Below are 17,346 nucleotides of genomic sequence, written 5' to 3' on the forward strand. Positions count from 1 at the left end.
GGGCACCTGTAATCTCAGCTACTTGGGAGGCTGAGGCAGGAGAATCGCTTGAACCCAGGAGGCAGAGGTTGCATTGAGCTGAGATGGCGCCACTGCACTCCAGCCTGGGCAACATAATGAGTGAGATTCTGTCTCAAAAAATAATAATAATAATAAATAAAAGAAATCATGCACTATATATTCCCTTCTGGCTGGCTGCTTTGATTTAGCATCATGTCTTCAAGGTTAATCCACAGTTACCATCTCTAAGTGTTTCATTTATTTTTATTGCTGAATACTATTCCATTGCATGAATGGACCACATTTTATTTATTTATTCACCAGTTGAGGGACATGTGGGTTGCTTTCACTTTTTGGCTATTATAAATAATGCTGTTATGGCCGGGCGTGGTGGCTCACATGTGTAATCCCAGTACTTCGGGAGGCCAAGGCTGGTCTGGTGGGTCACCTGAGGTCAGGAGTTCGAGACCAGCCTGGCCAACATGGTGAAACCCCGTCTCTACTAAAAATACAAAAATTAACCCGGTACGGTGGTGTGCGCCTGTAGTCCCAGCTATCAGGGAGGCTGAGGCAGGAGAATCGCTTGAACCCGGGAGGAGGAGGTTGCAGTGAGCCGAGATTGTGCCACTGTACTCCAGCCTGGGTGACAGAGGGAGACCGTGTCTGAAAAAAAAAAAATGCTGCTATGGACATATGTCATTGTGTACAGGTTTTTGTGTGGATACATGTTTCATTTCCTAAGAGTGGAATTGCTGGGTCAGATGGTAAGTCTGTGTTTCGCCTTGTGAGCAACTCCCAAACTGTTTTCCACAGCAGCTGTACCCTTGCATTCCCACCAGCAGTGTATGAGGGTTCTAGTTTCTCCACTTCCTGGCCAACACTTGGTGTTATCAGGCCACCTGCTCTGGCTCTGCCTACTGGAGTCTCGCTCTGTTGCCCAGGCTAGCGTACAGTGCATGATCTCAGCTCACTGCAACCCCCACCTTCCAGGTTCAAGCCATTCTCCTGCCTCAGCCTCCCGAGTAACTGGGATTTCAGGCGCCTGCCACCACACCTGGCTAATTTTTGTATTTTCAATAGAGATGGAGTTTCACCATGTTGGTCAGGCTGGTCTCGAACTCCTGACCTCAAGCAATCCACCTGCCTCGGCCTCCGAAAGTGCTGGGCTTACAGGCCTGAGCCACCACGCGCGGCCGTTATCTGTCTTTTGATTCTAACTATCCTAGTGGGTGTGAAGTCTACCTCATCATGGTTTTGATTTGCTTTTCCCTGCTGGCTGATGATCTTGAGCATCTTTCTGCCTATTGGTCATTTGTGTATTTTCTTTAGAGAAATGTCTATTCAAATCTTTCTGTCATTTTTAAATTGGGGTATTTGTCTTTTTATTGAGCTGTAAGGGTTCTTTTTATTTTCTAAACATAAGTTCCTTACCAAATATGTAATGTGTAAATAATTTTTCTATTCTGTGGGTTGCCTTTTCAGTTTGTTAATGGTTGTAACAGTTACAAAACTGTTTAGTTTTCATGAAGTTCCATTTATCTTTTTTTCTTTAGTTGCTTGTGTTTTTGCTGTCACATCTAATAGCCATCGTCTGGCCCTTTTGAAGATAAAGCGACCTGGCTTTGGAAGTTGAGACTTCAGATCCTTTTCTGGAGTGAGCCGTTCCTTCATTTACATAGTCATTCATTCAGAAATATTTTTGAAACCAAACTTCTTGCCTGGTCCTGAGGATATAGCATTGACAAGGAAAACCCAGTCCCTGCCCGTCTGGATCTTAGAGTCAAATGTGGGATAGACAGGCATGAAGCAGATAACCAAAACACGTCATTTCTCTGTTTTAGTTAATTACAGATGTGCAGGAGAGGGAGAAGGCCTAGGAGTCCATAACAAGGAGACCTGCGCTTGTCTGGGAGCCGAGAAGGCCTCTCAGGGCTGGGCATGTAGGCTGAAATCTAGGGCCGGGTCAGCTTTAGCCAGTGCGGTGGGGATGGGGGAAGGGTGCCCTAGCTAGAGGGAACAGCAGATGCCAAGGCCCAGAGGTGGGAAGGTGCTTGTGCTCCCTTCCAGGGCCAGCTCCTGCCCAGGGTCACTGGCCCCTCCACTTTCTTGTGGGTCTGGTGGTCCCATGGAAATGTGTGCATGTCATGTATTTAGGGGTGAGGCTCCCGACCCCAGAGAGACCCAGATACACCGCAACTGCCTCCAAGCAAGGCTCTGCTGAGGTTTGTGGGGGACATAAGGGAACCTCCTCCAGCCTCCTCCAAACTCCAGGGTCATCCTGAGCCTGCGGAGGCCACACTAGCCACTATTCTTGCAGCCACACTGGCCACCGGCCCCTAGGGCTGGGAGCAGGTCAGAGCACGGCGGTCCCAGGTTGGGTGGCCCATGCCTCTTGTTCTTGTGTGTTGTGCTGAGGCCTGGGGAAGCCATGGGATGGGGCCCCCTGGGGACCTGTGTGACTCCTTGGGCCCCACTGCGGCTTCCATTGTTACCTTCCTTCCCGGGATGTGTTTCTCCTTCTCCAGGCTGGTAGCTATAAAAATGTGTCAGCATCACGGGTTTTTGTTCAAAATTGATGAGGTGAAACATTCTTAAAAGTGTGGCAGGGCAGTGGCTGGTGGTGGCCGGCCTCCCCCAGCCCCTTCCTCACTCGGAGGACGTGTCCTCACCAGGCCTCCATGGCTCCAGGGGAGGAACCTAGACCCCTGCACAGGAGGGCGGGCTCTGCGGGCTTACCCGGCCCTTCCCATGCCTCCTCCTTCACTCAACACTCAGCACTCAATGCAGATTGATGAGAGGTTCCCTGTGCCAGCCCCTGTGATGCATTCCAAGGAGACAGAAAACAGTAAGTCCCAGCCCCTACTGGACCGATGACCCCACACTTACCCTACAGTGTGACAGAGCTACAGTGGGAGAGGCACAGGGCTTTTTGGGAGCTTAATTAAGCCTGTGGGTCCAGGATGGCTTCTTGGAGGAGGAGGCATCACTGCTGAGACCTGAAAGTGAGCAAGAGAGGGAGGAGACGTTGCCAGCTCAGGCAGGGGTCCATGGTGAGAGGGCGTGGTGTGTGTGATGCGAGCAGTGACCCCAAAGAGGCAGGGACCTGGAACAGTGGCCGGGCAGCCCTGAGGCCACCTGCCCTGGCTCTGCCTACTGGAGTGGCCTAGATGGCCCCATCCAGCAGTGGTCCAGGGAGGTGAAGATGGACCTGTGCCTTGTAACTCGCACCAGAGGACCCGAGACCCTCCTTTGTGCCTTATCCCTGGTCCCTGAATTTCTGGGGCTGAGGCCAGCTTGGCCTGATTGAAAGCCAGCTTGGCCGGGCGCGGTGGCTCACACTTGTAATCCCAGCACTTTGGGAGGCCGAGGCGGGTGGACCACAAGGTCAAGAGATCGAGACCATCCTGGCCAACATGGTGAAACCCCGTCTCTACTAAAAATACAAAAAATTAGCTGGGCGTGGTGGCAGGCACTTGTAGTCCCAACTACTCAGGAGGCTGAGGCAGGAGAATCGTTTGAACCTGGGAGGCGGAGGTTGCAGTGAGCAGAGATCGTGCCAGTGCACTCCAGCCTGGCAACAGAGTGAGACTCCATCTCAAAAAAACAAAACAAAACAAAATGAAAGTCAGCTCTCGGGCCCCTTGGTCGGGGTGCTGGCTGGGGCAGGGCTGCACTCCTGGGGTTGGAACAGCCTAGAAGGCCCAGGATCCTTCTCCATAAGGCCCCAGGGACCATGTTTCTTCTTCTCTATCCTCCCTTCTCCCCTTCCTTCTTTTCTGTCTTCACATGTTGTTGAGCCCTCTCTGTGCCCGGCCTGACTGTAGCCCACCCTCACGGGGCTTGGGGCTGGGCCTGCACTCATCCCTAATCCTCGCTGCCCTGCTGCCTGTGTGCCTGAAGCCATGTGCTGCAGCCTCAAGAATGTTTCTGTTGCCTTCAGCCTCCCTCCTTTTGGTTGATCCATACACCCTGACGCCACTGGGGAGACCCCCAGAATCCCAGCACCGTGAGGATCTTGGGCAGGGACTCTTGGGGCTGGCTGCCCATGCCGAGGTGACTCAGGCAGCAGTGTGGGGAAGTGGCTAAGACCCCGGACTGTGTGCTGCTCTCTGAGTTCCAATCCCAGCTCTGGTCTTTGCTGGCCATGTGGCATCAGCATGTCATTTAACTCTCTGTTCCTTAGTTTCCTCCTACATAAAATTGAACTAGGAGCCAGCCGTGTCGGGTTGTTATGAGGGTTAAATGAGGTAGATCCTGTTATTCCCATTTTTCAGGTGAGATTCTCTTTTTTTTTTTTTTTTTTGAGACAGTGTCTTGCTTCGTTGCCCAGGCTGGAGTGCGGTGACACGATCTCGGCTCACTGCAACCTCCGCCTCCCGGGTTTAAGCAATTCTTATGCCCCAGCCTCCCAAGTAGCTGGGATTACAGGCACACACCACCACACCCGGTTAATTTTTTTGTACTTTTAGTAGAGACGGGGGTTTCACCATGTTGGCCAGGCTGGTCTCAAACTCCTGACCTCAGTCATTCCACTCGCCTCGGCCTCCCAAAGTGCTGGGATTACAGGCATGAGCCACGGCGCCCAGCCTCAGGTGAGATTCTTGAGGCTGGGAGCGGTTAAAGGTTCACCCACGGCACTCTGCTAGTGAGGCGGACCGGCCTGAGAGCCAGACCCGGACCGGCCACCTCCTTAACCACCAGGCGGTACTGCCTTCCATTCCTTACTGGGAGAGGTGAGAATCCTCCCTCAAGCCTCCCTCAGGGCCACTTGTGTCCTTGCTGATGCTGCCAGGCCGTGGCTAAGGATGTGGTTTCAGAGTTCCTGTCTGAGCCCTTCTCCCAGGGGCCCTTCAAAGGAACCCAAATCTCTACCAAGAAATCTCAGGGGGAAACCGAAGCCTCCACGGCCTCTCCACCCTACCCCACCTCCACTTCCTGCCTAAGACGTTCCAGGCTGTAAATATTTCTCCAGCTCGGAGGCTCCTCTGAGAAGGCCCAGTGTTAATTTGTTAAATCCACATCGAGGTCCCAAGGACCCGTTGTTTGTTTTTGCGATCCTGTTGGCAGAGATCACGTTGGGGGTGGTGAGGAGGGCTGCTTATTTGCTCAGAATAAATGCTAATTAATAAAAGTTATTTATTTGGGTTGGAGCTCACCTCAGCCCTGGGGTCAGGCGCAAACTGACTATTTGAAGCAAAAACAAATAGAGTGTGTCTCTCAACAGCTTGAGAAAGGCAGGAACGAAGAGGCTGAGTTTATTTGTCTTAGGAAGAATTTGCAGTTAATTCCCTCCAGACTATTTAGACCCTTAAATTACACGGAATAAGAAAAACCGTGGGCACAGGGGAGGGCAGTGGGAACACTTGATCATTTGGCTGAGAGCAGAGTTTTTAAATGTCTTTGGCCCCCAGTCAGCCAAATAAATGGTACGTGTGAAATAATTTAATGGCAGAAAACCGTACAGCAGTCATTTTTTCATTGTAATGTAATCGGGGATGATGTCGTTTTGGTTTTAAGGAGGAGAGAGCGCGAGACAGGCCTCCCCCATCTGAGCTCGTTTCTCTCCTCTGGGATCCAGGCCCCCTACAAAAGCAGCTAAACAGCCTGGTCAAAGGAAGGCGGTTTCATGCTTTGTTTCCGTCTCAGGGAAAAGCAGAACTTTTCCTGAACAAAAAGAGACTCTGGGCACAGCCCTCCTTGGAGAGTGCAGACCCAGGGCTTGCTGGCCGGAGGAGAGGGGCCCTGTGAAAAGGCAGGGACCCGACGCCAATGGCCTGAGGCTTAGAGAGTATTTATTTTATTTATTTCCTAAATGCTTTAAGCCCAAGCTTTGGAGTCTCCAGAGGAACACACACGCCCACCACAATGCATTTCTTAGGAGGTGATTCAGGAACTTAGGGCAACAAATATCCAGCACATCCGCCCAGAGGCTGAGGCCAGCGCCACAGCCCCCGGCTAAGTCCAGAGCTGTGGGTTCGAGTTCTGGTCCCCGGGGAGGTGCTGCCTGGGTCCTTCTCCCCGTCCGCGTTCCTTCCCAGCCTCAGCCCACGGCAGGGGTGCAGCCCCATCTTTCTGCTGTAGGCTGGGCTACAGGGACGAAAGGATCAGGGAGAAAGGTCCTTGTCTTATACAAAGCTGGCTGCACAAAAGCAATCATGTTAAGGGGAGTGAACATTTATTGAGCAATTACTATGTCCTTGGCACTGAGCTACACTCAACTCCTCACAGCAGCTTGGTGTGTCCTTCAGCAAGGTGCTATCCCACACCCTCCCAGGGGTGAGGGCTTCCTTTAGGACGAAGGGGTGATGTGAGGCTGGAGGCCTCCCACCATGGTATCTCCTGACCCCGCCCACCCATGGGTTCAGAGAGCTGGGACCGAGCGTGTGACAGGCCCCCTACGCTGCCGAGCCTGGGAGCGAAGTAGAAGAGGGAGGAGGCTCCGTGAAGAGGGGCTCGCAGCCTTGGCTTGGCCAGGCCTCCCAGCAGACATCGATTTCTTTCTTTTTTTTTTTAGACGGAATTTCACTCTTGTTGCCCAGACTGGAGTGCAGTGGCGTGATCTCAGCTCACTGCAACCTCCGCCTCCCAGAATCAAGTGATTCTCCTGCCTCGGCCTCCTGATTAGCTGGAATTACAGGTGCCCGCCACCATGCCTGGCTAATTTATTTATTTATTTATTTTGTATTTTTAGTAGAGATGAGGTTTCACCATGTTGGCCAGGCTAGTCTTGAACTCCTGACCTCAGGTGTTCCACCTGCCTCGGCCTCCCAAAGTGCTGGGATTATAGGCATGAGCCACTGCACCTGGCCAACAGACATCGATTTCAATCCCAGATGTACGACCTTGGGCAAGACACTCTCACAGCTTCAGTTTCCCTATGTGTAAAATGATTCCATTGGTAGCTCATGCCTGTAATCCCAGCATTTTGGGAGGCCAAGGCCGTTGGATCACCTGAGGTCAGGAGTTCGAGACCAGCCTGGCCAACATGGTGAAACCTCATCTCTACTAAAAATACAAAAGAAATTAGCCAGGCATGTGGCGGATGCCTGTAATCCCAGCTACTCGAGAGGCTGAGGTAGGAGAATCACTTGAACCCAGGAGCCGGAGGTTGCAGTGAGCCGAGATCGTGCCACTGCACTCCAGCCTGTAATCCCAGCTGCTCTAGAGGCTGAGGTAGGAGAATCGCTTGAACCCAGGAGGCAGAGGTTGCAGTGAGCCGAGATCGCGCCACTGCATTCCAGCCTGGGGGACAGAGCGAGACTCTGTCTCAAAAAAAAAAAAAAAAAAGTAATAAAATAAAATAAAATGGCACAGTGCCTCCTAGGGTGGATGCAGGGGACGGTGGGTGGCCACACGTGGAGCATTTGGCACCACTTCTGGCCCAACTGGCTCTGGCTGAGCACATCCCATCACAGCTGCCTTGGCACAACCCTGGGCAGAGCTGACTTGGGAAGCAGTGAGGACGCCAGCCAGTGTTGGGGGCGGTCTGGGGCTGGCTGGGGTGGGGGTAAATGCCTTTGCGTGAGGGTTTTGGCTCCACGTCGCCACACAGCTTAACTGGCATGAAAGTGGAGCTGTTTCTTCGGGCGCTCGCTCGGCGAGGCGAAGGCTGCAAAATGGTTTTCATTTAAACACCCCCAGGTTTGAATTGCTCAGAAACTTCCCAAAAATGTCTCCTTTTTTGGCTGAAATGCCTCCTGTGTTGGGTGTGTGCCCAAGAGGAACTGCCTGAAAGGGGGTGGAAATGACCCCTGCAATGACTGGCTTTCCAGAAACTTCCATCCCTGCTTTCAGGCTATTGATCACCACCCAGTTTTCAGCGCAAGGGCTCTTGTTTCGGTTTAAAGTTTCTTCCTCATCGAGGTGGTGGGGGTGGAAAGACATTCGCAGGCAGCAGACATTCTCATCCATCCTCGCCTTTGCTTGAGGAGTGAAGAGTGAAGCGGTCCCGGCAATGAGACCAGCTTGCACAGGGCCACCACGCGCTCCCTCCCCACTGCACCCCAGCCCCTGCCTGGTCCCGTATGTTTGCAAGTATTTCCCAAAGGGGGAAACTTCTGAATATAACCTCCTAGTCATCCCTCTAAACCAGGGTTTCTCAACCTCAGTGCTATTGACATTTTGGACAAGATAATTCATTGACGTGGGGGCCTGTCCTGTGTATTGAAAGATATTTAGCAAGGCCAAGCATGGTGGCTCACTCCTGTAATCCCAGTACTTTGGGAGGCTGAGGCAGGAGAATTGAGGTCAGGAGTTTAAGACCAGTCTTGGCAACATAGTAAGACCTCATCTCTACATTAAAATAAAAATTAGCTGGGCATGGTGGCAGGCACCTGTAGTCCCAGCTACTTGGGAGGCTGAGGTGGGGGAATTGCTTGAGCCCAGGAGGTCGAGGCTGCAATGTGTTACGATTGCACCACTGCACTCCAGCTTGGACAACAGAGTGAGACCCTGTCTCAGAAAATAAAAAAGATATTTAGCAGCATTCCTGGGCTCTTTACCATTAGATCCTAGTAGCACCCCTTCCCCAGTCCTAACGATCAAAAATGTCTCCTAGGGGCAAAATTGCCCTCGGTTGAGAAGCAGTAGTCCAAACCCAGCTTCAGGGTCATCTTTCTCACACACACACGCACACACACACACACACACATACACACACTCATTTACAGTCTCATGGAACAATTTAACCTTACATCAAATCAGTTGGTTGCTCAAGAGTCAGTAAACCTTCCTAACCTGGGAAATGATTAAAAGCAAATATTCAGCAGTACCCATCACTGGGCCTGGCATGTTCTAGAAGCTCAGTAACAGTTCACCGAACAAATGCCCAGTGCTGTGCAAAGAACATCGGGTGTAAAAAGGGAACATGTAACTGGGGAAACAAAAATACAAGGTATGGACTAAAATCCAAAGCTCTTCTGTTGACCGAACTGTAGGCAAAACACGTTGCCCCAAACCCGGCCGGTGGGAATGCAAAATAAGACCAGTTATACGGGGGAGTTTGGCCACATCTAGCATTCACTCATTGGCCCAGAAATTCCACTTCTAGGAATCTGTCCTAAATATGCACTGGAAAAAAATAGAAAATCATATTTGCATGAGGTTATGCATTGTGGCATTCTTCTAGTTCCAAGAGATTGGAAACCCTCCAAATGTCCATCAATAGGGCTCTGATTGAATAAACACAGCAGAGTGGCACAGCAGACTGCTATGCAGCTGTGAAAAGGAACATGAAGGGCTCCGGTGTGCTGAATGGGGGAATCCCTGGGAAATATCATTAGGTGGGGCAAAAAGTGAACAGTACATACTATGCTTTCTTTCTTTCTTTTTTTTTTTTTTTTGAGACAGAGTCTCACTCTGTCGCCCAGGCTGGAGTGCAGTGGTGCGATATCGGCTCATAGCAACCTCCACCCCATGGGTTCAAGTGATTCTCCTGCCTCAGCCTCCAGAGTAGCTGGGATTACAGGCATGTGCCACCACACTTGGCTAATTTTTGTATTTTTTGTAGAGACTGGGTTTTGCCATGTTGCCTAGGCTGGTCTTGAACTCCTGACCTCAGGTGATCCACCTACCTCAGCCTCCCAAAGTGCTGGGATTACAGGCATGAGCCACCGTGCCCGGCCGCTATGCTTTCTTTTGATAGAAGAAAGGGAGAAAATATTACACATATTTTGTTATATTTGCAAAAAGCAATGCTGGAGGGATAAAGGAAAAACTAACTCTTAAAATGGTTCCTGAAGGTAGGGGAGAGGGAATAAGAGGGAAAATACATTTTGGAAAAACAATCGCAATAAAGATGGTTAGGTTTGTTTCACTGAGATGGAAAGGTATCCAGAATATTATTAAATAAAAAGAGGCAAGTTGAAGCCCCAGTGTGTGCTTGTCAATTTTTAATTTTATTTTTAAATTTTATTTATTTATTTATTTATGTATTTAGTTTTGAGACAGAGTATTGCTCTGTCACCCAGGCTGGAGTGCAGTGGCATGATCTTGGCCCACTGCAACCTCCGCCTCCCGGGTTTAAGCGATTCTTGTGCCTCAGCCTCTGGAGTAGCTGGGATTTCAGACACTTGCGACCATGCCTGGCTCATTTCTTTGTCTTTGTTTTGTTTTGTTTTTAGTAGAGATGGGGTTTCACCATATTGCCCAGGCTGGTGTCAAAATCCTGGCCTCAAGTGATCCACCTGCCTCAGCGTCCCAAAGTGATGGGATTACAGGTGTGAGCCACCGCGCCTGGCCATTTTTTAAACTTGTATTTGTAATTTTAGAAAATGTGGGCAGTGGGGCTGGGCATGGTGGCTCACACCTGTAATCCCAGCACTTTGGGAGGCTGAGGCGGGCAGATTGCTTGAGGCCAAGAGTTCGAGACCAGCCTGGCCAACATGGTGAAACTCTGTTTCTACCAAAAATACAAAAATTAGCAAGGCATGTTGGTGGGTGCCTGTAATACCAGCTACTCGAGAGGCTGAGGCATGAGAATCACTTGAACCCGGGAGGCAGAGGTTGCAGTGAGCCAAGATCATGCCACTGTACTCCAGCCTGGAGGACAAGAAGACTCCGCCTCAAAAAAAAAAAAAAAAAAAACAGAAAGAAAGAAAATGTGGGGAGTGGGATAGGGGAGGGGAAAGTATTTTGTTTTACTTTATACCCATCTGTGTTGTTTGAATCTGTTACTGTGACAAGCAGTGTGACTACTTGGTTATTAAAATACACATTTTTAATGAGAAAATCAGATACACAAGAAGTGCTGAACTGGCAGCACTGGTTGATTATAAGTGCTGGAGGGAAGGGGGTTCGGTTCCATGTGGACTCAGGTGATCAGGGAGGGCCCCCTGGAGGAGTGGACAATAGGCTGGGCCCTAGAGGATGAAGGGTCAGAGGTTTGGCCCCTGGATAAAGTTTAAATGCGGAAATGGTAGCTGGACGCCCCCCACCCCATCCCCCAAGGTACAGGCTGGGCCCAGAGGTTGCCACCCCAGGACCTCCCCAGGGTTCTGCTGGGCCCTCCTTACCAGAGCTGCTAGTTCTGTACCACAGGCCAGCACCACCCTTGATCAGGTCCCCTGCTGGGATCCTCCACCGCCCCTGCTGGGCCTTGGCTGAACACCCTCACTCTCTGGCTGATTGGAGAACTCTTCGGGATCCTTCAAACCTTTTGCAAGCTCCACCTCTCCTGAGGGGCCTTCCCGGCCAGCTCCTCATCCCCACCAGAGCTGAGCATCCTCTGGTGCGCTGGCCCACACCTGCCCCTGACCCACCCTACAGCCCCACCAAAGCTTATTCGGGGCCTGCCTCCCCTGCCGATGGATCCCTCTGGTTCGTCTCTCCCCAGCCCCTGGTACAGCCTCTGGCTTAGTAGGCCCTCTGGAAAGGAAGGCTGCTCTCAACAGTTGCCTGATTGGCTAAAAAGGAGAGGATGAGGACTCTCGTACCCGATTGGTGGATTCAGATCCCTCCCCCAGCAATGACTCCACTGGGCCCTTGAACTTGGGCCCGAGACCGTAGCCTCTCTGACTCTTCCTCCTTAGGAGTGATGAGGATCGCCACACCTGTCTTTAGGGCTCCTGGGAGCTTCCTAAAATCTGTGGGTCCTGAGCCTTGATTCCCACTGCTCTTTATGACATATTAATTATTATTATTACATGTCAGCAACAGGTGTCCATGCAGAATGTGCCATGCCCCACAGCCTGGGTCGGGTGCTGGGGACACTTAGGTGTCTTCTGGGCCCTCCTTGAGCAGGTCACTTGTCCCTGGTGGAAGGGACACCTGTCCCCAGGACTCTTGCCGTGGTCCCATCTCAGTTGGCTCAGACTGGGGTTTCCACAGGGCAGGGGTGTGGCTGCTTTTGTTCACCGTTATCTCCCCGGAGTCTAGCACTGGGCCTGCCACATAGTAGGTGCTCAGTAAATACGTGTTGCAGAGTGAATGGATGGGTGGATGCCAGAAGGAAGGAATGAGGGAGTGAATTAAAGGGACGCATTCCTAGCGGCGGCACTAAAGCACTCAGAGCAAACTGCGGAGTTGGGGGCTGAACCGTGACGGTAGCCACTGGCCACCCTGCTGACCATCCCCCCCCCCACCTCCGCAGGTGAGTGTCCCAGCCCGGGGCGCGGTAGCGCCGCCAAGCGGAAGAAGAAGCAGCGGCGGAACCGCACCACGTTCAACAGCAGCCAGCTGCAGGCGCTGGAGCGCGTGTTCGAGCGCACGCACTACCCCGACGCCTTTGTGCGCGAGGAGCTTGCCCGGCGCGTCAACCTCAGCGAGGCGCGCGTCCAGGTGAGCGCTCAGTCCCGGGCCTCCCGTGGGAGCGTGCGCCTGGGAGCGCACAGCCACTGTTCACCCGGGATTACACAATTGCCCAGGAGGGGTGTTTAATAGCAGGAGCATCTGAGGCCAGGAGGACGGGGGTTCAGATCCCAGCCCTGCCACTTACTGGCTGTGTGACCTTGAGCAAGTAACTTAAGCTCTCTGTGCTGCAGGCACCTGCCTACCTACAAAATGAGGATCACGTAGGTCTTTGCTACAGGGGTCCTTCGAGAATTAGAGTTAAAATTTTCATAAAGCGGCCAGGCACAGTGGCTCATGCCTGTAATCCCAGCACTTTGGGAGGCCGAGGTGCGTGGATCACTTGAGACTAGGAGTTTGAGACCAGCCTGGCCAACATGATGAAACCCCATCTCTACTAAAAGTACAAAAATTATCCGGGCGTGCTGGCGCATGCCTGTAATCCCAGCTACTTGGGTGGCTGAGGCAGGAGAATCGCTTGAACTCGGGAGGTAGAGGTTGCAGTAAGCCGAGATTGCACCACTGCACTCCAGCCTGGGTGACAGAGCGAGACCCTGTCTCAATAAATAAATAAACAAATAAATAAAAATAAATTTTCGTAAAGCGCTTGGAACAATGCCTGGCACAAAGGGTTCTGATAAAGGAGTCCTTTTCCAGTTTTAAGTTCTTACTCTGTGCCAGCACTGAGCCAAGTGCTCAGCAAGCGCCTCTCGCCGCGAGTGCTCAGCAAGCGCCCCTCCCCCCGAGTGCTCAGCAAGCGCCTCTCCCCCACCCCGAGTGCTCAGCAAGCGCCTCTCTCCCGCCGCGTGCTCAGCAAGCGCCCCTCCCCCCGAGTGCTCAGCAAGCGCCTCTCTCCTCGAGTGCTCAGCAAGCACCTCGCTCCCAGTGGCCGAGTGCCCCTCCATTCGTTCCTTCATTCATTGGTGTTCTCATTCTCCAACACATACCCAGCAGCAGGCGTCATTTGTCATCCCCATTCTACAGATGAAAAAACTGAGGTTCAGAGAGGTGACGCTGCCAGCCCAGGGCTGGTGACAGAGCAGGCACACACCCAGGTCCAGAAGGACTTGGGTCCCCCCGCCCATGCTGCACCCTGCTCACCCTCCCACCCACAGGTCTGGTTTCAGAACCGCCGCGCCAAGTTCCGCAGGAACGAAAGGGCCATGCTGGCCAGCCGCTCCGCCTCGCTGCTCAAGTCCTACAGCCAGGAGGCCGCCATCGAGCAGCCCGTGGCTCCCCGGCCCACCGCCCTGAGTCCAGATTATCTCTCCTGGACAGCCTCGTCCCCCTACAGGTGAGAGCGGGAACACCTTTGGGCCAGGAGGGGGCAGCTCGGGGAATCCCAGAGGAGCTTTTCCTGCCTGGACTTCTCTGAGGGTCTGGAGAGAGCTTGAATGGTGTCCATACGCCCCTGAGATCTGGGGTACACCAAGTGATGTGTGGCGAGTGTGCCCTTGAGTAGGTGCTCACAAGCACCTGCACGCGCATGTTGTAAGAGTTTGCATGTGTGTGTGTCAATGTACATGTGCCCACACATGACTGTGAGTGTGCATGCACGTGCCTGCATATGCAAAGGAGCGTGCAAGCACGCATGTCCACAGGAGTGTGAGTGTGTGCGTGAACACCTGGAGCCGGGAGAAAACAGGCCTATCTGGAGGGGGGAGCAAAGTACAGGCATCACCCTGAGGGAGTAGAAAACCTGCAGGAAGATTCCTAGGCTGTCACGGGGGTCCCAGCGCCCTGTGTCCACCCTCCAGGCGAGAAACTGAGGCTGGGAGGGCTGAGGAAATGGTCTCCCTGGCCTGTGGGCATGGCTGGGGCCCAGAGCCAAGTTCTCGGGCACTTTTGTCTGGATCAAAGCTGGAAAGACTCTGACATGGTCGGCGGGAGGTGCTCGAGAGTCGGGCCACCATACCCCACAGCTCCAGAGGCACCGTCTGCTCCTTGGGCTGTGAGGGTGGCTCTGCTGGGGCCATGGTCGTGTGGGGCGACAGGGATTTTGTGGGTCTGCTTGAGGGATCTTAGTCCTCACCGCCCTCCTAACTTCCCTCCCTATTCATCATTACATGGGGCGGGAAAACCAAGGGGCATCCTTATTTATTTATGTATTTATTTTTGAGACAGTCTCTTGTTCTGTTACCCAGGCTGGAGTGCAGTGGCGCAATCTCGGCTCACTGCAATCTCCGCTTCCCGGGCTCAAGCAATTCTCCTGCCTCAGCCTCTTGGGTAGCTGGGATTACAAACGCCCGTCACCACGCCCAGCTAATTGTTTGTAGTTTTAGTAGAGACAGGGTTTCAACATGTTGGCCAGGCTGGTCTCGAACTCCTGATCTCAGGTGATCTGTCCACCTCGGCCTCCCAAAGTGTTGGGATTAGAGGCGTGAGCCACCACGCTTGGCCCCAAGGGGCACCCTTAAATCCAGGTGCCTGTTCATTCTGCCTCCATCCTGCTGTGAGCCAGGCCCAGGGTACGCATGAAGGAGGGCATGGACCCACCCAGGCCCTGCTGTCAGGAAGCTCATGGCTCATATGGAGGCTCTTGTGTCCCAGCACCGAGCTGGAGGGACTTCTGACTCCTGCCCAAACCCTACAGCTCCAAACCACCCCCAATCCTGGGTGAAGGCTGCCCAGGAGAGCAAGCTAAGGAGGGGGGTGGCAGGACCAGAGGCTGGGGTCGAGCACTGACACCCAGAAGCCACCCACACCCATGTGACCTGTGTGTCATGTTGCCCCCAGCACAGTGCCACCCTACAGCCCTGGGAGCTCAGGCCCCGCAACCCCAGGGGTCAGCATGGCCAACAGCATCGCCAGCCTCCGTCTCAAGGCCAAGGAGTTCAGCCTGCATCACAGCCAGGTGCCTACGGTGAACTGACATCCAGTCCCACCAGGACCCAGCCGCCTCCCTGGGTGGACAGCAATAGAAAAGGGGGCAGATGCCCAGGAAGTGACCTTCTCCTGGATGGGCTCTCCTGGCCCATCTCTCCAGCCTGGACTCCCGAGCCCGCGAGGCTGTTGAGGGCCCCGCAGCTGGGCCCAGCTCTTCTGTCCTCGGCCACCAGAGACTGCAGCCCACAACCCTTGGAGGGGTTGGGCCGGAAGGTGGAAGAGCCTGCCAAGGACCTCATTTAGTTTGTGTATTAAAACCAAAAAGCTTTTGTCTTTAAGAAATAAAACCGTTTTTTTAAGCCCCAAAAGGTTGCAGGAAGGTGGGTAAGGGCTGCAAACAATGTTGTTGGCTGAGATGAGATCTGGGACCCCACAGGGCTGGATGGCCTTCCTGGGCCCTTTTCTGGCCTGCAGCAGGCATGGAGACTGCCCCGGCCTGGCTCAGACCAGCAGCCAAGGGAGGCCCATTGCCCTCATATCTGTACTGTTCCCGGGAATGAAGTCCTCGGTCACCCTGCAGGACCCCCAGAAGTGGGGGCTGGGGGTGGGGGGTGGGAGAGGAGGACAGAAACCCACCCTAGACCCCATCTCCCATCTTGAGCCCCAAGGGGACACCCAGATGTTTGGGCAGAGCCTTGCTGTGTGACCCTGGGCAGGGATCGTCTCCCCATCCTATTGCGGGGCAGGATGGGTGATCATGGATTCCTAGACTGGCCAGAGGGTGTGTGGGACAGATGCAAGGACATTCAGTCCCTTGCTTCTGGGCACACAGAAGGCGTGGGATCTCTCCTGCCATTTAACCATGAAGGGGCTGAGGAAATGGCCCAGAAAACAGGTGCAGACTGTAGGTCCCAGCCAGGCTCCCAGGACACTGGTGTGCTCCGTGACAGTTGAGGCCAGCAGAAGACCCAAGTCCCTCAACCCACCCATTTGCAGCCAGTAACTGAGGGTGCCACCAGCCAGTGACACCACTTACGAGGGGTCTGCAGAAAACAGGGTGAGGGATGGTCTGAGGCCAGCCCCTCTGCCTGTCCCCACGCCCACCAGGGAAGTCAGGAGAGCCTTTCTGCTCAAAGTCACCTCAGTCCAGCCCCCGGGAGGTAGGACAACACTCCCCCATCCCAGAGGGCACAAAGACGGTCAGCCCTGGGTAGCGGTGGGTGGGAACCCTAGCCCTTGGGGTGGCAGGGTAGCAGGTGGCACAGCAAAGAATCTCGATGGAGTCAATGAGCTGGGCCGATTCTCCGGTATCCTGCCCTGCCCACGCAGCGTCACCGTGCCCCTAAAGTGCCAGCCATGGGGCTCCACACATGAGTAGCCTGCACGGGGACAACCTACTTTATTTATTTATTTATTTATTTATCTATCTATTTTATTTTTTTGAGATAGAGTGTTGCTCTGTCGCCCAGGCTAGAGTGCAGCAGCACGATCTCAGCTCACTGCAACCTCCGCCTCCAGGGGTTCAAGTGATTCTCCTGCCTCAGCCTCCCAAGTAGCTGGGATTACAGGCGTCCGCCACTACGCCCAGCTAATTTTTTGTATTTTTAGTAGAGATAGGGTTTTGCCATGTTGGCCAGGCTGGTCTCGAACTCCTGACCTTAGGTGATCCACCCACCTCAGCCTCCCAAAGTGCTAGGATTACAGGCGTGAGCCACCGTGCCTGGCCCCCACTTTAGTTAGAAGGTACAGCAGCTACACTTGTGAGTAAAGTGAGGACTGTCTCCCATCTGCCTGGCCCAGTACACCCCTGAATACTCTTTCCCATACTCCATCCGGATTTCCACCACAGAACCTGGCCCCTTCAGATGTGCAAACACACCTAGGGAAGAGTGACCGCCCGGTCGCTGTGTGACTTCTTCCTTTGGTGGCTGGACGGCTTCCTCCCTGGCCGCAGCAGGGACTCTGACCAGCAGGAGAGCCTGGGGCACCAGTGGGGGCTGAGGTGGAGGGGAGGGGGAGTTCTACTGAGGCCTTCAGCTGCTCAGGCCCACCTGACTGTGAGGGCCAGGCCTGTGTCCTGGACTGGGGGAGGAGCGCGAGTCAGATTTGTGTTTTCTGGCTCAGTTTGGCCTCTGCCTCAGGTAAGTGCTTTCTGGACTTCCATTTGCCATTCTTGCACTGAAAAAATATTATGAAACACAAGGTTCCTGGCCGCAGAGGCTGCACCATGCTACG

At 53.4% G+C, this 17,346-nt stretch overlaps 1 protein-coding gene across 7 annotated transcripts in view; it reads left to right on the forward strand.

Annotated features, from left to right (window-relative positions):
* Positions 1–15,479, forward strand: part of PRRX2 (paired related homeobox 2) — a 57,878-nt gene extending 42,399 nt beyond the window's left edge. For 3 of the 7 annotated variants that reach the window (XM_054521194.2, XM_054521196.2, XM_054521195.2), the window contains exons 2-4: positions 12,089–12,276; positions 13,401–13,579; positions 15,027–15,479. In XM_054521194.2, coding sequence (XP_054377169.1) covers positions 12,089–12,276; positions 13,401–13,579; positions 15,027–15,414 — 755 coding nt within the window. In that variant the 3' untranslated portion in view covers positions 15,415–15,479. Of the gene's footprint in view, positions 1–2,766; positions 2,846–12,088; positions 12,277–13,400; positions 13,580–15,021 lie in introns of those variants that run through there. The other 4 variants (XM_063714475.1, XM_054521197.2, XM_024252486.3 and 1 more) reach the window with 4 other exon arrangements.
* Positions 15,480–17,346: the final 1,867 nt, after the last annotated feature.

Source organism: Pongo abelii, chromosome 13 (assembly GCF_028885655.2).
Source record: "Pongo abelii isolate AG06213 chromosome 13, NHGRI_mPonAbe1-v2.0_pri, whole genome shotgun sequence".
NCBI lineage: Eukaryota > Metazoa > Chordata > Mammalia > Primates > Hominidae > Pongo > Pongo abelii.